At 52.9% G+C, this 23,058-nt stretch overlaps 2 protein-coding genes across 2 annotated transcripts; both read right to left on the bottom strand.

Annotated features, from left to right (window-relative positions):
* Positions 1 to 194: 194 nt before the first annotated feature.
* Positions 195 to 1,867, bottom strand: LOC311166166 (serine/threonine-protein kinase pim-1-like; the record flags this gene model as incomplete). The annotated part of the gene is made up of 3 exons (XM_084227635.1): positions 195 to 334; positions 621 to 797; positions 1,411 to 1,867. The coding sequence occupies 3 exons, from the start codon at positions 1,865 to 1,867 to the stop codon at positions 195 to 197; spliced, it is 774 nt and encodes a 257-aa protein (XP_084083761.1).
* A 5,536-nt stretch (positions 1,868 to 7,403) lies between these two features.
* On the bottom strand, positions 7,404 to 22,638 carry LOC311166165 (uncharacterized protein; the record flags this gene model as incomplete). Its single annotated transcript, XM_084227634.1, has 5 exons — positions 7,404 to 9,330; positions 9,487 to 9,557; positions 16,757 to 16,917; positions 19,675 to 19,773; positions 22,516 to 22,638. 5 exons carry the CDS (start codon positions 22,636 to 22,638, stop codon positions 7,823 to 7,825), a joined length of 1,962 nt encoding a protein of 653 aa, XP_084083760.1. The 3' UTR covers positions 7,404 to 7,822.
* Positions 22,639 to 23,058: the final 420 nt, after the last annotated feature.

The following is a 23,058-nucleotide window of genomic DNA, read 5'->3' as shown; positions in this document are numbered from 1 at the left end:
CTTCACCCCACTGCCAACACTTCTCCAATAGGACGGGCAGCACGGAGCCGCTCCCTCCACAGCTCGCCGGGGACCAGCGGAAGCATCTCCTCGGCTGCGCTTTCTCCTCCATGCCGCGGCCACAGGGAAACGCTCCGGGCTTTTCTCCCAGTGCCACGAGATGCGTGCCGCTGCTACTTGCTGGGCTCCTGGATCTACTGTGCACAGGGATGCAGCTCTGCTGTCTCCTGGGCCAGGCAGGGCTCCTGCAGCCAAGAATGCTCACAAAGGTCCTCCACTGATGGCCTGTCTGTGGGGTCCATGCATAAACACCACCTGACGAGGTGCTGGCACTCTGCCGAGAGAAACCAGGAACCGCCGCTCAGCGGGACAAGGCTCCTGTCCATGCTCTCCCACATTCCACAGTGCTCAGGCCACATCAGGAGTGCTCAGAGCTGCACCCAAAAGCTTCCCATCGATCCTCTCTTCTGGAGGACACCAGCACAGAGACACAGGTGCCACCTCCGCCAGCTAAGCCCAGGAGATCCACCTCCTCACCAGCTGCAAGAGCAGGATGCTTATGTGCCTGCTGCCCCTCCCTACCCCGTCCTTCCCCTCATGCCTTGAAGGCACATCCCCACCTTGAGACACCCGGGCCGGGAAGAAGAGCTGGCCCCGGACGATGTCCTCCTTGGTGTGGTAAGGAAGGTGCCCGCAGACCAGTTCATAGAGCAGGATGCCCAGGGACCAGATGGTGGCTGGCTGGCCATGGTAGCAGCCAAAGAGGATCCACTCAGGTGGGCTGTACTCCGGCGTTCCTATGGGACACGGACGCAGCTCACCAGGCCCATGCTGCTCCCTCCCTCCTTCCCTTCTGTCGGGACAAAGGGAGACTGGACATCATTTGATCATCTTTGTCTCGATTTATTAGGTGAATACTGCAGGTTAAATACATTTCTTAATAAGCCTCATACATATTGCAAAAGCTGAGCTCAGGATTGGTTAGTTTACTTATCATCCAGTTACACCTACATCTACAATCTTCTAGGTTTTTATTGTAAACTATTGAAACTGATCTCACTATTCTGGCAAGGTACTATCCTCCTACCTCTTCATGTTGCAGCAAGGTAACTATGACCCAGCTTTACCATTGGACACTGACTGATGACTGTCAGGCCTGAATACGTGCTCTCTGTCAGCTAATCCTCCCTGCTATGTCCCTTACTTGCAAACCAGTCCTGTACAAAATCTTCCCTACCCTTCCTCCCAGCCAGCTCCCGTTCCACAACAGCCAGCCCCTGCCCTGCCAGAAAGCAACTTGGCTGCAGCTGGCTGAGGAAGGATTTCCCCTCCTTCCTTCTCTCCCTCTTCCCCCTCTGCCAGCAAAGGGGGAACCTCCACCGCCCGGCTGGGCCCCGGCTTTGGGCTCACCAGACATCTGGGTGTAGAACGTGTCCTGCAGGATCGTGCCGCACCCGAAGTCGATGAGCTTCGCCTCGCCCGTGGCCAGGCCAACGAGGACGTTCTCGGCCTTGATGTCGCGGTGCAGGACGCCGCGGCTGCTGCAGTGCCGCACGGCCTCCCGCACCTGGCGGAACAGCCGCCGCGCCACGGGCTCCGTCAGGAAGCGCCGCTCGTGCAGGAAGCACCAGAGGTGCTGACAGCGCTCCGGGCGCTCCAGGACCAGCGCGAAGCCCTCGGGCACCAAGAACCAGTCCAGGAGCCGCACGACGCCGCGGAAGCCGGGCCGTGACACCATCCACAGCAGCGCCAGCTCCAGGGGCACAAGGGCGCCGTTCTGCTGCGGGGGGATGGCGATACCGTCAGCGGGGCCGATGCTGCGCCGCACCTCGGGCACCCCCTGCCCGGCCCCGTCGCGGCTCGCCATCGCCCAGCCCGGGGCGCTGCGCGGCCCCCGCTCACTCCACGCTCGCTCCCCTCGCAGCGTTCCGGCTGCCGCCCGGCCGGGCCTCTCCTTCACCCCGCCCGGCACGCCCCGCCGGCTCCTCCCGCTGGCCCCGCTCACTCACCAGCCGCGCCGACTCCGAGATTCAGTCCCGGGACACTCGCTTGACGGCCACCTGCGAGCCAAAGGGAGCGGCGGGCTGAGCTCATTGCCCGCCACCCGCCGCACCCCTCCGACCTGGCCCCGTCTCTTACCGGGGCGCTGTCGGCCAGCCGGAGCGGGGAAGCTGCCGGCCACGCTGTCGGCCGCGGGGCGGGAGCCGAGTGGCAGCGGGGCGGCTGCGGGCGGAACCTCGGCAGGGGCTTCGTTCGGAGCCGGGGCTGGGCCAGAGCCCGCGCCAGGCGGAGCCAAAAGACCGTGCTGCTCCGCCAGCACCAGAGCGAGCGGCTCTTCAGCGGCCCCACAGCCAGTACGGAGAGAGCCCGGCTAAGGCGGATCCGAGACGGGCCGGGCGGGCACGGGGTAGCCCCACCGAGGGGTGCCTTGCGGAACGCGGCATCAGCCGGCCTGGGAGAGGCCGAACACGGATAGGAGTAGGGTGAGTGTGAGAGTGAGAAGGGGATGGGAAGCGAGTGGAAAGTCGAGCGGAAAACCGATCAAGAGAAGCGCTGCTGCTGCTGCTGCTGCTGCTGCTGCTGCTGCTGCTGCTGCTGCTGCTGCTGCTGCTGCTGCGGAGCTGCCAGAGCTCGCGGCCATTCCTCCGTTGCCACCACGAACCCAACGGAGGAGCCGCCGCGCACCCCAAGGAACGAAAGAGAGAAACAAACAAATCACACCCCAAAGTTATTCCTATTCGAGAAGTAACCAAAGAAAACAATGTCGCAAGAATGAAGAGTGTTGGCTTCTAGCTTCTTTCTTCTTTGCATGAGACGAAGCATTTCATGGGGAAGAATTGACTCTTCTGACCATTTTGCCAGAGTGGACAGGAGCAGAGCATTTAATTTCCAAGGAGAAAAGGGAAATCATGTCAGTAATGTCATCTCTTTTCATCCTCTGTTGACACAGTTGCAGGCTGCCAAAAGACATGGTCTGCAGTGTGGAACTTGAGGCCAAGTTTCTTTTTCTGCCAGAGGATGAGGAGGGGAAGTATCCCAGAATCATGGAGTTGTGGCATGGCTTGGCTTGGAAGGGATCTGAAAAATCCCATGGCTGCAACCCCCCTGCTGTGGCTGGGGACCCCTTGCACCAGACCGGCTTGTCTAGACCTCCGTGCAGCCGGCCTTGGACCCTGTCAGGGATGGGACATGTACACCTTCTCTGGGCAACCTGTTCCAGGAGAGTCTTTTTTCTGAATCCCTTACCTAAACCTAATCTGTCTCCATTTGGATCCATTCTCCCTTGTCCTGTCCTTGCCTGCCCTCGTACAAAGTCCCTGTCCAGCTTTCTTGTCGGTTGCCCTCAGGTACTGGAAGGCCACAGCTGGATCAAGGCTGGGTCTCTTTGCCAGGCTGAAGAAGCCGAGCTGTGTCAGCCTTTCCTTGCAGGAGAGGAGCTGCAGCCCTCGCACCATCTCGGTGTCCCTCCCGGGCCCTGCTGCAGCGTGTCCACGTCCTTGCCGTCCGTGCCGGGGAGCCCGGCAGAGGCAGAGGCAGCCCTGCAGGTGCAGGCTCAGCGGCGGGGAGGAGACACGGCCCTGGCAGCAGCTCCGGGAGCAGCGATTGGCGATGGGCCGCCCGCCCTGCAGAGAGCCGGGGCCCTTGTGCCTGCCCTTGTGCCCGGGGCGCCTTTCCCCGCCGCTCGCCCGCCCGCCCGCTCGGGGGAAATGCGCCCTGTGCCGCCCCTCAGTGCCGCCCCTCGCCGCTGCCCCGGGGGCTCCCCGGCGCCAGCTGGAGCGCCCCAGGCCTCGGCCTCACCCTGCTCAGCCCAAGGCCCTGGAGAAACAGATTCAAACACCCAGCCAGAAAGTGCCCGAGGATTCCAAGGTCAATCTTTTGTCACCAGCACAGCCTTGCTTTCAGAGTCTGGGCAGGATTAGAAGATCACCAGGAGAAAAGAGCATGAACAAATTCTGCCTTGGCACCACCTCAGGGTATGGGGGTACCAGTTGTTGGTTTCACTGGGTCTGGACTGAAGGCACTTGAGATTGTAATTCATGTTCGGAGTCAAGTGTTTATTATTTCTTATCAGTAGAACAGTCTCATTACTGTGAGTTCAGCAGCTTTTCTTTAGAAGGCACAAAATGGCTAACAATCTCTTGTTCCAAGGTCTTTTAAGACTAAACTATCCAATTAACAACTGACACCTAGATTATTTTCCTTTTTAAGCCAATAACTGCTCCCAAAGAGCCTGCAATGCGGAGTTTCTGCCCAATTACAAAAAGCCACTCATACCCACGAAGAAGGAAGAAGAAACATGAAGAAGAAATCCAGGACACCCTGTGCCCTCCATCTTGCTTCCATCCACAACATACTAAAGATCCCAAAGCCTAAATTTCTCAGAGTGACCAAGGCCCAGTAATTGGCGGGGATAAGAATGGACTAAAACCACACCAAGGAACCTGCATGCTTTAAAAAGGCAGATCCAAGGTGGAGCCATGCTAAAAAATTCTTGGAACATATAAAATAGTTTGGGGGAAAAGTTTACTATGCGTGAGGGTCTATGAATATGCAACAGGCTGATATAAGGGGAAAGGTATTTCAGGGGTATCCCCAAAGGTAACAGGGTGCTCCTGGCTGAGTGCCAAGATGCACCCGGCCGTAATAACCTTTGCTCCATGGTCCTGGTCTCCCACTGTCCTTTTAATTTTTTCATTTTTCATGGGAGGGAGTTTTGAAGAGCCACAAGTGGCTAATCTGCCTGCAATAAGGACCATTCCATGGGCTCTTGCCAACTTTCCTGACACATTTTCTGCAGCTCATGGAGGGTGAAGCCCTGGAGGCTCCTTAGGGGCGGGTATGGACGATTGCAGGCAGCGCCTCGATGCCCTGGATCAGCGGTGCCCCCGCCTGGGAACCCCCACGTTTTCCAGTTTCTGTGAAGCTGCCTGCGAAAAACACGTTCACTGGAAATGACTACAAACATGCTGGGATATACTGGGAGTATCTGTAACCATACTGGGGGGACTAGAACCACACTGGGAACAACTGGGACCATGCTGGGGGCACTGGCATCAGACTGGGAGTGTCTGGGAGTGTGGGAGCAACTGGGAATAGACTGCAAGTCACTGGGATCATATTGGAGTGGCTACAATCACACTGGGATTATAGTGGGTGTGAATGGATCCTGACTGGGGCTTACTGGGAGCTACTGGGCCCATGCTGGGAGGAAATTGTGGACTGGGATGTATACTGGGAGTGTCTGCAACCATACTGGGGGGACTGGAACCACACTGGGAACAACTGAGATTATGCTGGTGTCAACTGGGACCACCCTTGGGGCAAGTGAATCGATGCTGGAGGCAACTGGGCATGACTGGGACCCTGCTGGGAGAGACTGGGACTATTTGAGGGGCAACTGGGATCATAATGGGAGAAACTGGGAACATCTGGAATTATGCTTGGAGCAACTGGGATCACACTTGAATCACACTTGAAGTAGCTGGGTCCATGCTGGGTAAGACTGGGATCACACTGAGGGTGACTAGAATCATACTGGGATTGACTGGGAGCAGCTATGAGCAACTGGCTGAAAGAAACTGGGAAAAAGTGGGAGTGTCTGGGAGCATGCTGGGGGTGACTGGGATATACTGGGAGAGACAGGGAGTCACTGGGATCACACTGGAGGCTACTGGGATGAGGCTGGCATTGACAGGGAGAAACTGGGATCATACTGGGGGCCCCGGGGTCAGACTGGGAGTGACTGGGATCATGCTGGGAGTGGCTACAATCATACTGGGATTAGAGTGGGTGTGACTGGACCCTGACTGGGGGTAACTGGGAGCTACCAGGCCCTACTGGGAGCCAACTGGGAACATAATGAGAGGAAATGGGAGCAACTGGGATAAAACTGGGGGCAAGTTAACCACGCTGAGGTAACTGGGAGTGCCTGGCAATGACTGGTAGAATGTTCAGGGGAACTGGGATATACTGGAAGTGTCTGAAACCATATGGGTGGTGACTGGGACCAAACTGGGAGCAACTGGGAATGTGCTGGGGGAACTGGGAACACACTGGGGGCAATTGGGAGTGACTGGGGCCCTGCTGGGAGAGACTGGGATCATACTGGGAGTGACTTAGGCAACTGGGAGAACTGGGAACACTCTGGATGAAAGTGGGAGGAACTGGAAGCAACTGGGACCTTGCTGGGGGCAAATTGCATCATCATAGGAAATGACTGGGAGTGACTGGGCTCGTACTTGGAATGACTGGGCTCATACTAGGAGCAGCCACTGCCGGCACCGGCTCCCCCGAGCCCCCTTCCCGGCCATCCTGCCCCTCAAGCCCCAGCACCCCCCATTGCTGGGGTCCCAGCAATCCCAGGGGTCCCCCCCATCTGGGGGTCCCCGCTTTGCCCTTCTGGGGCTCTCCTCTCTCTAGACTCCCGCTCAGGGAAGTCGCAGCTCTCCCGAGGCTCCCTAAAACCGGTGTCCCCCCGCCGGTGCCGCTGCTCCCGCGCCGTCCCCACGTGGCCCTGGCAGAGCTCTGAGGGCCCAGCCAGGAAGCCCAACCCCCACCGTGGGGGGACCCGCATCCCCCCGATCCCTGCCGGGGCTCAGCCCCCACCCACACCAGGACCCCCCAAAAACACCTCCCGGGGACCGCCGATGTCCCCCCGTGAGCCATCTGCGGCTCGGCTTTGGAGCCCTGCCAGCTCCAAACATCCACCATAAAAAAACCCCACACCCAGGCACCCCCCGGCAGATTTGGGCCCAGCTCCTCCTCCCCGGGCACCTGCGGGATGGGGGCGATGCTCCCAGGGCTGCGGCCACTCCAGGGTTCCCTCTGCCCTGCTCCAGCTGTTTCCTGCTGCCGCTCGGCCTCTTCCTCCCTCCCTCCTCCTCCTCCCCCATTCCCCAAGGCCGAACCATGAGGGGAAAGGGGGCGAGGAAAGGGCGGGAACCGTGAGGGGAAAGGGGGCAAGGAAAGGGCAGAACCGTGAGGGGAAAGGGGCGGGGAAAGAGCCGAACTGTGAAGGGAAAGGGGGCGAGGAAAGGGCGGGAACTGTGAGGGGAAAGGGGCGGGGAAAGGGCGGAACCGTGAGGGGAAAGGGGCGGGGAAAGGGCGGGAACCATGAGGGGAAAGGGGCGGGGAAAGGGCGGGAACCGTGAGGGGAAAAGGGGCGAGGAAGGGGCGGGAACCGTGAGGGAAAGGGGCGGGGAAAGGGCGGAACCATGAGGGGAAAGGGGCGGGGAAAGGGCAGGAACCGTGAGGGGAAAGGGGCAGGCTCAGGCCAAGGGCGGGAACTGTGAGGGGACACTCTGGGAGGAAACACTCTGCAAACAGAACTACAACGGACTGAACATGAATGGGAAAGAAATCAGTAAGTCTGAGAATTTAATTTGCTATCAATTACATCCGAGACAGCGAGCCCCACACAATCCCCATGCCACCATGCCAAATTGGGATCCCACTTCTCCCAATCTCCTCCCAACCCCATCTTGGCCTGGTGGCTGTGGAATCGAGTGAGTTTGGTGTGGGATTGAGTTTGTGGTGGAAACAAGAAATTTGAGCTGATGTGGAGCCTTTATGAGTTAAAAATCAGTTGTTTTCAGTGGGATTTGAGTGGTTTTGAGGTCACAGATCCATCCCTCTTAACTTTTGGAGTGAAAAGAAATGGAGAAGAAACATTAAGGTCAAACCAAAAGGAAAACCAGCCAGGTGTGTTCCCAACATGGATCACAGGGAATGTGGGTCACCAGGGCTGTTCCCAAAGTAGCTCCTCCAGTGGGGGATGGAGCTGGAGCCTCTTCCCACACTCAGGGCACTCGCAGGGCTTCCCTTACCGGTGCCTCCGTTGGTGTTTCTTCAAGTTAGAGCTGCTGGAGAAGCTCTTCCCACACTGGGGACACTCGTAGGGCCTCTCCCCAGTGTGGATGCGCCGGTGGGTGATGAGGTTGGAGTTCTGCCTGAATCCTTTCCTGCAGTCGGGGCATTGGAAGGGCTTTTCCTCTGAGTGAATCTGATAGTGCCGGAGGAGTTTGGAGCTGCTCGTAAACCCCTTCCCACACACAGAACACTTGTAGGGCCTTTCCCTGGTGTGGGTCCTCTGGTGCCTGAGCAGGGTACAGTGGTGGCTGAAGCTCTTCCCACATTCCCCACACTCATAGGGTCTCTCAGCAGTGTGGGTCCTCTGGTGCTTGATCAAGTCAGAGCTCCACCTGAAGCTCTTCCCGCATTCCCCACACTCGTAGGGCCTCTCCCCAGTGTGGATCCTCTGGTGGCCGATCAGGTGGGAGTTTAGTCTGAAGCTCTTCCCGCATTCCCCACACTCATAGGGCTTCTCTCCAGTGTGGATGCGCTGGTGTTGGATGAGGTTGGAGTTCTGCCTGAATCCCTTCCCGCAGTTGGGGCAGCGGAAGGGCCTCTCCTCTGTGTGAATCCTCTGGTGCAAGAGGAGATGGGAGGTTGTCTGGAACCTCTTCCCACACTCCCCACACTCATGTGGCCGTTCCCCAGTGTGGCTGCTCTGGTGCTTGATCAGGGTGGAGCGCTGGGTGAAGCTCTTTCCACACTGCCCACACTCATAGGGCCGTTCCCCAGTGTGGATGCGCCGGTGCAGGATCAAGCTCTCTTTCTGTCCAAAGCTCTTCCCACATTCCCCACACTCATAGGGCTTTTCCCCATTATGGATCACCTGGTGCCTGATCAGATGAGTGCTAGACCTGAACCTCTGTCCACACTCCCCACACTCATATGGCCTCTCCCCAGTGTGGATCATCTGATGCTTGATCAGGTCGGAGCTCCACCTGAAGCTCTTCTCACATTCCCCACACTTGTACGGCCTCTCTCCAGTGTGAGTCCTCTGGTGCTGGATTAGGCGGTAGCTCCGGCTGAAACTCTTCCCACACTCCCCACACTCATAGGGCCGTTCCCCAGTGTGGGTCCTGTGGTGCTGGATGAAGTTGGAGCTCCACCTGAAGCTCTTCCCACACTCCCCACACTCGTACGGCCGTTCCCCAGTGTGGATCATCTGATGTTCGATGAGCTTGTAGTTCCACCTGAAGCTCTTCCCACACTCCCCACACACGTGGAACTTCTCCCCATCATGGAGCTGCTCATGCAGCACCAGCTCTGAGCTCTGGCTCCAACTCCGGCCGCCTTCCCGGCCCAGGCTGGCTCTTTCCCCCTCACATCCCCATCTGCGTTTGCAGCCCCTCCTCATGTGGGATCTCCGGGGCTTTTCCTCCCCATTGGGTTCCTGCGCCGTGGAGCCGCTCAAAACGGCCTCTTCCACCAGGTTCTGCCGCGGGGATTTGTCCTCCCTGCTTTCCATGCTCAGCTCCTGCTCTGGGGGAGGAAGGACAAGGACAGGATGGGATTTGCCTCCATGCCACAGGCAAGGGGAAGGAGATCCCCCCAGGGCTGTCCTGCAGCCGGGGGTCATGCTGGGCTGGGAGATGGAGCAGCTGGGAGAGGGGAAAGGGGAACTGACTTCCTCCTCACCTGCCTCAGTGTCCCGGGACATCTGCCTCTTCCTCACAACCTCCCAGGGGTTGGCAATGGAAAATCCTGGCCTGGGGAAAACAAGGGATGAACACACTGAGTTTGAAGGTCCCTCTGCCCAAGTCCATCTCTACAAGTCACTGGCCATATGGGCTCCAGAAAAACCTCCCAAACAACAAGATTCAGCCCTGAAAAAGCCTCCCAGGAGTTCCCCATCCCTGGTCCCTCCTCTTTGGTGTTCAGGGGTTCCCCCCTGTCCCAGCTGCTGGGGCTCACACTTGGATTGGGGGTCCCCCTTCTCCTCGGTGCCTGCCCTGCCCAGGCTGCTGGCAGTCCCAGCAATCCCAAAAGCTCCCCCCTCTTGGCTCTCCCCATTTCAGGATGCCGGGGCTGTTTGGGCTCCCGGGCTCCCTTCTCCCCTCATTCTCTGCTCTGGGCTGCAGCGGCTCCAAGGAGTCCCCCCTGCCCCTCTCCAGGCTCCTCAGGCTCCCGCCCATGGCGGCACTCCCCCCTCTCTGGGCTTCCCACTGTGAAATACAAAGCTGTGTTTCATGTCAGGTACATACAGGCAACATGTGTATTTTTGATTGCAATATGTGTGGAAACCGACCATGAGACAGGTGTAAGGACGACTTCTAATAATAACTGAGAAAAGTAAAGCATGGAAGACGGCCTTTGAACCTATCCTTTGTTTGCAATTAACCTTTATAAGTCTTAAGTCGATTTACAAACATTTAAATTAAAGCTTTAAGGATGTTGGGTTTTTTTGACAAGAATTTTCTGCTTGTAGTTAAGCCTTAAAGAGTTTTGCAATAGTAACCTTTTGAAGTATAATTTTAGAACATTTCTTGTAGTAAGGATTTTTGAAACTAAAGCTTTAGAATGTATAAAAAGGAAACATGCCGCTTGAGAAAGCAAGATGAACATCAACTCAAGGATTAATAGCCTCGACCAAGGGAAGCTGGACATCACTGTTATGAGATTTATAGCCCTTGCAATCAAAAGTTGGACCCACATCTGGAGACTTGACCTCACCATCTGGGAGACTTCTTCCTTTGTATGGAAATCTGACCACCACCACCACCTGGGATACTCCTTTTTCTGGGATACATCCTGAGAAAAACTAAATCACGATAGTGTATAGAATTGTGACGGAAAAATTGGGAATAGAAACTGCTGATGGGTAAAAACTGGGAATAGAAACTGCTGAGAAAGCTTATGAGTACCCCTATAAATACCTGTGAGCCCCAACTATCGTTGTGCAGTTGGAGGGAAAACTTCCCCCACTGTACCCAGCGCTGTATTGCTCACACTTTACCATGATAATTAATAAATTGATTTTTGCTTGAATATTGGCCTAGTCAAGCTTCTTATTTATAACAAAGCCCACCCTAGCCCTGCCCAGGCTGGCCCAAAATGCCCCTGAGGGGCCGAGCCTGAGGCCCGGCCCGGGATGGGCTCCGGGCTCGCTCCGCGCCCTCTGCGCTCGCTCCGGGGAGTTTTGGCCGCGGCCCCGGACGGGCCTGGGCGGGACTGGGAGGGACCAGGGAGGGCTGGACAGGGCTGGGGCATCTGGAGCTGCTGGGGCTGGGGAGTCTGTTGGGAGTTTGGGGCAATTATTGGGGTTTGGAGAGAGTGATTTGGTTTGGAGGAGTTGGGGATTTTGGGGGTTTTGTGCATTTTGGGGGGTTTTATTGGCTCTTTGTGGTAGGTGTCATTTCGGGGGATTTGTGGAGGTTTATTGAAATTTTTTGGGGTTTGTTTTGGAAGGGATTAATTGGATTTTTTGGGATTATCTGGAATTCTATGGTTTTTTTAGGGATTTTTAGGGGATTTTGGATGTGTGGTCCAGTTTTATTGGAATTGTGGGGGTATTTAGTAGGATTCTTTGGGGGTTTGGGTATTTTTGGAACTTTTGGGGATTTTTGTACAGATTTGGGGGGAGGTTGTTGGCTTTTTTGGGTGTTGCCAGGATTTCTTTCAGTCTTGGGGGGGATTTTGTGAGACTTTCAATGGTTTTGGGAACATCTTTTCAGGGATTTGTGGGGTTTAATCGAGATTTTTGGGATTTGTTAGGATTTCAAAAGCTTTTGCGGGCTTTTATTGGGATTCTAGGGTGTTCTAAGAGGACTTTTTGAGATTTAATTGGGATGTTGTGGGTTTATTGGGATTTTGGTGCCTCTCAACCCTTTTCCATATGTGGGGATAACCCCAAAGGCCCCTCAGACAACCCAAGGGCCCCAAAAATTCCACTAATAGCCCTCAAACCCCCCTAAAAATTACAATAAGACCATAGAAAACCCCAGAGAATCCCACTAAATCCCTGTGGAACCCTTTAAAATTTAAAAAACTCCCAAAAAGTCCAATAAATCCCCTCCACTGAAACCCCCTGCAAAACCCCAATAAAATCCCTCAAAATCCAAAACCCCTCAAATCCACAACCCCTCCCCCCAGCCCAATAATTCTCCCCAAATCCAATAACACCTCCCTAAACAACAAAATCCCCCACAGCCCAAAAAAGCCACCCCCAAATCCCCAAAAACCCTCCCAAAATGGCCAAAACTACCCCAAAATCCCCCCAGACTCACTGGGGCCATCTGGGATCAGGGGGCACTGGCCTGTGGAACAGGAGTCACTTCAGGGGGCCCTCGGAGCTTTTTGGGGAGGGGGGTTGAGAGTTTTTTGCAGGAAAATGGACATATACAGCATATGCACAATCCAGCCTACATAGAAACTGGGTAAGGTCACCATGCCCTTGAAGGACATGAAAGGAGAAGAACACGCTCAAAAGCAGACAGTTCAGGATGCAAAGGCAGACAAGAAAACCTCAGCGAGACACATGAAGAAGGAAGACTAACTAAAATTAACTAAAATATTAAAATGCATGCATAAAAAGGATTTAACCAATCATGTATTAGCTTGAGGCGTGAACAATAGAGAACAGTATAAAAATGGCTTGCTTTTTGTAATAAATTGGCTTCACTTGATCATATTGATCATGGCGTGATGTCCCGTTACTGTTCCTCCGCATATTTTGGTGCCCAAACGAGGGACCCGAAGACGGCTATTTCACTGTGGTGAGAGATACAGCGACAGCCTTTGGGAGGTGGAGAAGCCGGTCGAAAGCTTCCTCACTGCCCCGGCGAGAAGAAAAGGTGAATAAAGGAGCTCCAAATTGAAGAAGAATTGATCTCGCCCTGATCAGGTGAGCAGCCGGGGAGGAATGGGGTTGGACCATGAAAGAGATGGGGTCCAAAAACTCCTCCAACATATCCTCTCTAAGAGAGGGCAGAAATATGATGCTTCCACTCTGAAGGGACTTATTTGCTGGGCATGGGAACGAAACCTCATACCAGGAGCGCAGGTCGCTTTTGAGGTATCAACATGGGAAGCTGTGGGCGGCGTGTTATAGGGACTGTATTGCTTCGGGAGAATGATAGGCTAAAGAGGCATCTAAATATGCTACCCTGTGGAAAAACATCGTAGAGGTATTACGGATGATGAAGGCTGAAAAGAAAGCTGCTGCAGCCGCTTGCGTTGCTTTTTCCCCAAGCCCTGACCCTGAGCCACAGGCATTTCCTGCTAGCAAGTTATCTTCAACTACATTTGATGTTCCTTCGTGCTGCCCAGGACCCTCTAGCTCAGTTCCACTAACTAAAGAGGAACTCAAAACCTCAAGACCCTCAGATAAAATACAGAGTCAGGAAGCAGCCTCCCTCGGAGGTTCCAGCTGTCAGCCCGAGAATAAAAGTTCTCAGTAAGAGGGGGCAGCTGGTGGTGAAGTTTTAGAAATAATGCACTCATCATCTGAAGATGAGGCTGAAGAAGAAAAGACAGATTCAGATTCAGGATCTGCCTCAGTGGAAGAGGAATTAAAAGTTTTGGTAGAAAATTTACGGAAGTTAGTAATTCAACAAAGCGATCGAGTCGCTCCTCAAAAGGACTATTCCTTTGAAAGGAGGGACCTGCCAGCTACTGTGAGCTCTGAGAGGGCTCTCGAGGAGCAGGGGGGGAGGCGGATACCCCCCTCAACCACGGAAGTTCGGGAGTTAGAGCTAGATCCCGAAATAGAAACAGCACAAAAAAGAAAATGGAAAGGAGTCATTACTGAAGCAATAATTGAGGGGACATTCTCCCCTAGTACTATAGAAGCTTTCCCTGTGGTAACCCAAGCTACAGGACGAGGATGGGAGCCGTTTGATTGGAAGATATTAGAAAAACTGAAAAGCGCCGTTACACAATATGGCTTAAAATCTCAATTAGCACAATCATTATTGCAACAATTCATTTTTACCGCAGATACCCTTATTCCAGCTGATGTTCAAACTCTGATTAGATTAATTATGCCTCCTCATCAGCAGATTCAATTTTATAAGAATTGGGAAGGCGCATGTAAAAAAGAGGAAGCAAGACCTCGGGCTCAGGGGGACCCATTGTTTGGAATTACAGCACAACAGCTATTAGGAGAAGGTCCCTGGTCCACAGCAACTGCCCAAGCCCGAAGTATTGATGAAGTTTTGCATTTAAGCCAACAGCTTGCATACAACTCAATCCTTGCATTGCCTGATAGGCTGCATACTCTGGCTTTTACGCAGATACGTCAAGGGGGAAGTGAGGACTTTGACAAATTCGTAGACCACTTGCATAGAGCTATTTATGATCACCCTGACTTGGATCTGGAAACAAAGGAGAAGTTGTTCAAGATGCTTGCCTTTGACAATGCTAACGATAAGACTCGACAGATTTTAGGCACATTGCAAAAGGGAGCGGAAGTTGTTGACATGCTAGAATTAATGGCTCGAACCACAGAGAGACAAAAGGCTGCCTGTGTGGCTGCTGCAGTACAAGGTGCTGTAAAGCCACTACTTTCAAAATTAGAAAAGAAAGCAGAAGGGAAAATGTTAAATGTTTTGGATGTGGGAAGATCGGACATGTATGGAGTCAATGTCGATCTGTGCCAATAAAGAAATTTTGCTCCATCTGCAAGAAGGATAATCACCACATGAGAAACTGCAAGTTCCAGGGAAACTTGTCCCGGAGCGCGCCTCCACGCGCGAAGACACAAGCTCGGGGAGCTGCATGGATGGCGCAACCCCCTCTGGAGGACTTTACTCACTCCAATCCGCAACTCCTGGAAGCGCCGGAATGGACGTGGAAACCACAGTAGACATTACCATCACTGACTCTGCAGTACATCTGGTAGAGACTAATGTAAAGGGACCTCTGGGGGGTGGGTTTAGTGCTTTCCTGTTAGGAAGATCATCTGCTAGCAAAAGGGGACTGGATGTAATTCCTGGGGTTATTGATGCAGATTATCAAGGGGTTATCAAAACTATGGTTAGGACATTTTTTCCTCCTGTATCTATCCCTAAAGGATCACGAATTGCTCCACTTGTTCCTTTTAAGTCTTGTGTTCTCTGTACAGGATTGAAAGAGCGGGGAACAGGTGGTTTTGGTTCCACAGGTAACCCAGAAGTGTATTGGGCAATGGACATTACGAGAGCTGCTAGGTACCTCATTGCGGGCAGACGAGCGCCGATCACTGGACAGGACGCAACAACAGGCCTTGGAACACATAGCCTCAAAGGTTGCCACAGCATATGCACATCGCCTGATTGAAGGTGTCCCAGTTCAACGGATGATCATCAACCATTGCAAGGAGGGTAACCAGTAAGCCAAACATCCTTTTGCATTGATTTGTCAATGGACAGAGACTCGGGCTAATCCTTTAACCATTCTGGAATGGGTATTTTTACCTGTGCGACAGCCTAGAACAATTACCACTCGCCTAGAACTATTTGCTCAATTAATTATGAAAGGCAGAGGGAGGATACTAGAAATTTGGGGACAGGAACTGTACGCAATTGCAGTACCTTTAGCCAATTGGTATTTAGAATGGGGAATTAGGCATTCTGTACCTTTGCAAATAGCCCTTACTGATTATGGTGGAAGAGTCCACAATACCTATCCGCAACATCGTGTGTTGTCCTTGTTAGAGCAGCAGCGGCTGGAGGACAGACCATGGCGATCTGAGTGTCCGGTACTAGGGCCAACAATTTTTACTGATGCAGGCAAAGGGTCCAAAAGGGCTGCTTGTACGTGACAGCTAAAGGGTTCATGGAATCAGCATATAATTCCTGGGGAGGTAGGAGATACATTGCAGACCTTGGAGTTGAAGGCAGTTATTTGGGCCTTTGAGAACTGGAATGAGCAGGCTATTAACATTGTTTCTGATTCACTTTGTGTGGTTGGCTGTGTACAATGCCTCGAAAGGGCAGTAGTTAAGGAAGTTAATAACAAACATTTGTATTCACTTTTAAGCCGACTACTGAGAAATTTGAACCAATGCCGACAGGAGTATTTCATTACTCATGTTTGCAGTCATCAAAATCTCCCTAGTCTGTCTGAAGGTAACGCTCGAGCTGATCAGTTGGTAGCTGCTGTCTGGCCAATGCCAACCTCCGATAAATTTCAACAAGCAAAAAATTCTCATGCTTTTTTACATCAATCTGCAAAGATGTTGGTTAAACAATTTGGTATCCCTTTCACTGATGCCACTGGCATTGTACGACCCTGCCCAGATTGTCAAAAGGATGGCACTGGCTTAGGCACTGGTGTAAACCCAAGAGGTACTCAACCTTTGCAATTATGGCAAATGGATGTAACACATGTAGCAGAATTTGGCCAGAAGTTGTTTGTGCATGTTTGCATTGATACTCACTCTTGTGTTATATGGGCTACCCCTTTAACAGGTGAGACAGCATGTCATGTTGAGAAACATTTGTACAATTGCTTTGCAGTGTTGGGAGTCCCTTTAGCCATCAAAACAGATAATGGCCCTGCTTATTGTTCTTTAAAGTTTCAACGTTTCTGCAACTTATGGGGTATTCAACATGATACTGGTATTCCACATAACCCTACAGGTCAAGCAATTATTGAGCGTGCTCATCAGATGTTCAAGGGCATGATGCAAAAACAAAAAGGGGGAATTATAAGGTTATCCCTGGAAGAAAGGACAGCTAAGGCTATTTTTGTGCTTAATTATCTCAGAACAACAGGAGATAGGGATGAACCACCTATTCTTGTGTATCATGCCCTCACACATAGGCCAAGTGAGGAATTACCTGATGGTATTCAAGTCATGTTTAAAAGCCCAGAAACAGGGATGTGGGAAGGGCCAGCAACAGTGAAATTAATGGGAACAGATTACATGTGCTTACTTACAGATAAAGGAATTCGCTGGATTCCAGCTAAGTGGGTGAAACCTTACCTAAAGTCACACCTGCCAGCTAATGCTCTGTCCAGAAGCAGAACGTCAACGACAGCACCGACTCCAGACACAGCTGAACCCGATACTTCAGCACCTGACGGTTGAACAACGATTGAACTTTCTTCCACAGCTATTAACAGATGCGGGCCAACTAGCTGGACCTGGGGTCACGGTAACCAGTAACGACAGCTTACCACCACTTCCAATACGGGTCTTAAACCAAATTGAATGAGCTTGTTCTGTTCACAGCTATTTTTGCAAACCATGGATCAGGGTCCAGTGTGTTAAATGCAAACTGAAGTGATGGCAAAAAGTCATATAATCTTTTTATAGCTTGCAGGAAAAAGCAAAAATTTAGCTCTGCTAATTTAGCTTGTAATAGATGTTTTAGTATACTTAATACGCTTAATGTTGAGTGTGCATTAGAAATATTTTTAAGGCTTAGTTATAGAAAACAGCCATCCCCTGAACCCCTTAGAAGGATATTTTTACAACATTGGAATTTTAACCAGGATTTAGCCCTCATTGAAACACAGGATCAGCAAAGGTGGCAACAATGGCAATTGTCCCGCAAATAATATTGATGATAATCATTACGATAATAAGGAAAACTCAGGGATTGCATAACATTGATCAGCGAACAAACATGTGGGTTACATGGGCTAATCAAACAGGGCAAGAATCAATTTGTTTATCATTGGCTACACCTTCTGATCCTTTTCGTACTTGTTTAATTGGAGTTCCATTAGATTCTATGGAAGAATTTGGACCTTGGACTAAAGCCACAGTGCACAAAAATTTAAATGATGCTTGGTTAAGTTGGTGCACGGTCCAATGGTGGAGTATCGAGAGTGGATCAACCTCTGCAAATTGGTGTAACACTTTTGGGATTTCAGTGAACCCCCTGGGAGCACAAGCTTTTACAATTGCCCAGGGATTTAATATCACTGGCATGGAGCCACAAGAGCTAGACATCCTGGGTTCTATGCCAGGCAATTACTGTTTATTTGTTGGGTATTATTCTGTAGGCTCAGATTAGTTTAGCATGAAAGAAGGACGACCAAAAAATCATAGCACTGGGATATCCCCTGGCTCCTCATGGTACTATAATACCACAGATTATTGTAACAATTGGATAAAGCCTTTACCAACAAAGCAAGGCGGAGCAAAAATGCTACCTCCTGGGGTTTTCCTCATTTGTGGAGGTAGAGCTTGGCCTGCAGTGCCCCAGAAAGCATTGGGAGGACCATGTTATTTTGGCAAGCTAACATTATTTGCTCCTAACATCCATCAGATGCTTAACATCAGTCACAAGTCCCAGTGCTTGAAACGTAGTGTGCATCAGTTGGGCCCTGAATGTAGAGATGAAGTACAATTATGGGACTCACCATCAGTTATATTGGCATCATTTTTCACGCCAGGAGTAGCCTCGGCACAGACCCTCACACAATTAAGGCGACTAGCGTGTTGGGCAGGGAAACAAATTAACATTACTTCCACAGTGCTAGATGAACTGACCACTGATGTTGATAGCATACGCAATGCTGTTACAAAACAGGGCTGCAATAGATTTTTTATTGCTAGCACAAGGGCACGGGTGTGAAGATTTTGAAGGGATGTGTTGCATGAACTCTCTGATCACTCTGAATCAATTCACAAGAAACTTTCGCAACTTAAGGAAACCATGAAGAAACTTACAGTTGTTAATAACTCTTTTGATGAGTGTTTAAAATCTTGGGGCATTACTGGGTGGCTTAAAGACAGTTCGCTTTGGCATTATGGCTTTTTGCATTATTTTAGCAATTTTGCTTATTGTACCTTGCTTATTACAGTGTGTGCAAAGAATAACTGAACGTGCTATTAATTCAGTCTGGCTTGTGCAAAAACAAGACAGGGGAACTGTTGAGAGTTTTTTGCAGGAAAATGGACATATACAGCATATGCACAATCCAGCCTACATAGAAACTGGGTAAGGTCACCATGCCCTTGAAGGACACGAAAGGAGAAGAACACGCTCAAAAGCAGACAGTTCAGGATGCAAAGGCAGACAAGAAAACCTCAGCGAGACACATGAAGAAGGAAGACTAACTAAAATTAACTAAAATATTAAAATGCATGCATAAAAAGGATTTAACCAATCATGTATTAGCTTGAGGCGTGAACAATAGAGAACAGTATAAAAATTGCTTGCTTTTTGTAATAAATTGGCTTCACTTGATCATATTGATCATGGCGTGATGTCCCGTTACTGTTCCTCCGCAAAGGGGCTCCCCAAAACCCGGGGGGGGGAACACCTGCTGTGCCCCTCCTCCTGAAACCCCCAGACCCCGGTTCAGAGTGGGCCTGGGACCCCCCCGGGACCCCCAAATCTCCCCCAGGACCCCTCTAGGAACCCCAAAAATCCCCAGAGCCCCCCCAAGGTTGGCCCAGGACGCCCTGAGACCCCCCCAGACCCTTCCCAAGACCCCACCCAGGACTCTGCCAGGACCCTCCAGACCCCTCCCCAAACCCAGCTCGGGCTCCCCCAGCCCCTCCCCAGATCCCCCGAGGACCTCTCCCCAAAACCCCCCAAACTTCCCCCAGACCCTCTCCCAAAACCCTTCCAGACCTCCCAAAGCCCCTTCCCTAAACCTCCAAAACCCTCCCAGGACACCCTCAGGACCCCCCAGAGCCCTCCCCAAACTCTCCCAGGACCATCCCAACACCCCCCAGACCATCCCCAGACCTTCCTACAACCCCTCCCTAAAACCCCCTCAGACCCTCCCACGACCCCCCCTCGAGACCCCTCTTAGGACCCATCCACACCCCCCAGGTCCCCCCGCAATGCCCCAGGACCCTCCCCAGACCCCCCCAAACCCCCGGACCCCTCCCGAAAGCCCCCCCAGAACCCCCGATCCCGTCTCGGGCCCCTCCCGCACCTGTCCCGAGCCCGGCGGGTCCCGGCGGCGGCGGGGAAGGGGGCGTCGCTTCCGGCTCGCCTCTGATTGGTCCGAGCGGCGCGGGGAAGGCGGGCGTTGCTGAGGAGAGCCGCGCTGTGATTGGTTAGTTTGGGAGATGCAGGGCGGTCATTGGTTGAATCGGGGCAGGGCGCGTCGCTATTGGTCGGAAGCCCATGCACGCGAAGGAGGCGGTAGTTTGTGAGGGGAGAGCGACAGAAGAGAAACTGAGGTGCGGCCCGGGGAAAACTGGGGCGGGGGGGTTTAGGGCGGGTCTGAAGAGAAACGGGAGATTTTTGGGGGCATTGACGGGAAATCGGGGGGTGTATTGTGGGTTTGGGGGGAATGAGCGGGTGTGAGGGGCCTTTGGGGGATTGAGGGGGTTTTAGGGAAGTTTGGGGGAAGCTTGAGAGGGTCTGGAGCGTTCTCAGGTGGGTTTAGGGGGTTCTGAGGGGAATTGGGAGGGTCTGAGGGGATTTTTGGGGGATTGTGAGAGGAACTGTAGGGTTGTGAGGGCCTCTGGGGGTTCTGAGGTGACTCTAGGGGAATTTGGGGGAGTCTTAGGGGATTTCATAGGGTTTGGGGGGATTGAGGGGTCTGAGGGGGATTTGGGGCAGTCTGATGGATTTGGAGGGGGTCTCAGGTAGGTCTGGGGTGAATTTAGGGGAGAACAGGGCGGGTCTGAGAGTCCTGGGGAGGTTTTGGGCGTCTTGGGGAGGGGTCTGGGGTCCGGAGTGGTCCGGGGCCAACCCTGGGGGGTTCTGGGGGTCCTGGGAGAGATTTGGGGGTCCCGAGGGGTCCCAGGCCCACTCTGACCCGGGGTCTGGCGGTTTTGGGGGGAGGGGGCACAGCAGGGGTTCCCCCCCGGGTTTTGGGAGGGGTCTGCCATGGTGCCCCCTCCCCAAAAAGCTCCGAGGGCCCCCTGAAGTGGCTCCTGTTCCCCCGGCCGGAGCCCCCTGATCCAGGACGGCCCCAGTGAGTCTGGGGGTATTTGCGAGACTTTTTGGTGGCATTTTGGGAGGGTTTTTGGGGATTTGGGGGTGGCTTTTTTGGGCTGTGGGGGGTTTTGTTGTTTAGGGGGGAATTATTGGCTTTTTGGGGAGAATTATTGTGTTTTTGGGGAGAATTATTGGGTTTTGGAGGGGGGGTTGTGGATTTCTGGGGTTTTGGATTTTGAGGGATTTTATTGGGGTTTTGCAGGGTTTTTTTTGGGGGGGGACCGGATTTATTGAAATTTTTTGGAGTTTTTTTTAAGTTTTGGTGGGTTCCACTGGAATTTTGTGGGATTCGCTGGGGTTTTGGTGGCCACAGAGGCGAGCTGCCAGTGCTCTACTGGGTGTTCAGCCCAGAGCAGGTTTAGGCAGGGCGAAAGAAAAGGGAAAAAACCACAGTCCAGAGAACTTCTTTGCCTCAGCTAGCTAAACTAACTAAAGCAAAGGAGAGCTCTGTCCTGCTGTCTGTCCACAGACAACACAGTCCAGAGCAGGAATGTGGAGGAGTGAGTGCAGTGCCTGAAAACAAACTGCAGCTTCTCCTCTCCCCCTTTCACTCCCTGGAACAAGGCTTAAAGGTGCAAAACTTATTATTCAGCATAAACAGAACAAGGCGATTGGGGATAAAAGCATCATATGGTCAACCTAGGACAGTCAGAAAATCCCAGTAAAACCCCCCAAAACCCAAACCCCCCAAAATCCACAAAACCCCCCAAAATTCCCCAACTCCCCCAACCTCAATCACTCTCTCCAAACCCCAGAAATTGCCCCAAACTCCCACCAGACTCCCCAGCCCCAGCAGCCCCAGATGCCCCAGCCCTGCCCAGCCCTCCCTGGTCCCTCCCAGTCCCGCCCGGGCCCGTCCGGGCCCGCGGCCAAAACTCCCCGGAGCGAGCGCGGAGGGCCCGGAGCGAGCCCGGAGCCCATCCCGGGCCGGGCCTCAGGCTCGGCCCCTCGGGGGCATTTGGGGCCAGCCTGGGCAGGGTCAGGGTGGGCTCCGATCCCTGGCAGGGATTCCCAGCCTTTCCGGGGGCAGTTTAGGCCCCTTTGGCTGATTTTGGGCCGAATCTGGTGGGTTTGAGGGGGGATTTGAGATCCCTTTGGTTGATTTGAAGCCCATATGGGTGAATGTAATCCTGTGTGAGAGATTTTAGGTCCCTTTGTTTGGTGATTTTTGGCCAATTTAGGTAGGTTTTTTTGCTTCTTTGTGTAATTTTAGGTGAAACCAAGTCATTTAGAATGATTTTTGGGTTTTTTTCTGTTGCTTTAAGGCTGGTTTGTGTAATTTTAGGTCAAGTTAGGTGACTTTTGGCAAAACCAGATAGATTGTTAGGCTCCTTTGGGAGATTTTAGCCCAAAGCAGGTACTTTCAGGGTGGATTTGAAGCCCATTTCAAGGATTTAAGAGAGATTTTAGTCCATATTGTGGGGTTTAAACCAGTTTGGGCACTTTTAGGCACTTTTGGTTGGATTTTAGACCCATCACGATACTTTTGATCCTGTTTGGCTGATTTTCGGCCAAACCTGGTGGATTTTGGCTGCATTTGAGGCCCTTTTGGGTGACTTTAAACCAAACCGGGCCCTTTGAGGCCCGCGCGTCCCCTTGGCCCCGCCCCTTTCCCCTCACGGTTCCGCCCTTTCCCCGCCCCCTTTCCCTCACGGTTCCGCCCTTGGCCCCGCCCCTTTCCCCTCATGGTTCCCGCCCTTTCCCCGCCCCTTTCCCTTCACGGTTCCGCCTTTGGCCCCGCCCCTTCCCCTCACGGTTCCCGCTTTTGGCCCCGCCCCTTTCCCCTCACGGTTCCCGCCCTTTCCCCCGCTTCCTTTCCCCTCACGGTTCGGCCTCCGGTAACAGGGGAGGAGGAGGAGGAGGGAGGGAGGAAGAGGCCGAGCAGCCGCAGGAAACAGGTGGAGCAGGGAGAGAGGGAACCCTGGCGTGGCCGCAGCCCCGGAAGCATCGCCCCCATCCCGCAGGTGCCCGGGGAGGGGGAGCTGGGCCCAAATCTGCCGGGGGGTGCCTGTTTTTCGCGGGCAGCTTCACAGAAACTGGAAAACGTGGGGGTTCCCGGCGGGGGCACCGCTGATCCAGGGCATCGAGGCGCTGCCTGCAATCGTCCATACCCGCCCCTAAGGAGCCTCCAGGGCTTCACCCTCCATGAGCTGCAGCAGACGTGTCGGGAAAGTTGACAAGAGCCCGTGGAATGGTCCTGGTTGCAGGCAGATTAGCCACTTGTAGCTCTTCAGAACTCCCTCCCGTGAAAATCGAAAAAATTTAACCATTCATAAATGGGAAAAACACATTCACTCTCCTGTGAAAATGTAAAAGGTTTAATAAAGGACAGTGGGAGACCAGGACCATGGAGCAGAGGTTATTACGG

This window comes from Fringilla coelebs, assembly GCF_963513975.1.
Source record: "Fringilla coelebs genome assembly, contig: SCAFFOLD_64, whole genome shotgun sequence".
NCBI lineage: Eukaryota > Metazoa > Chordata > Aves > Passeriformes > Fringillidae > Fringilla > Fringilla coelebs.
This window is presented reverse-complemented; position numbering and strand designations above follow the sequence as displayed.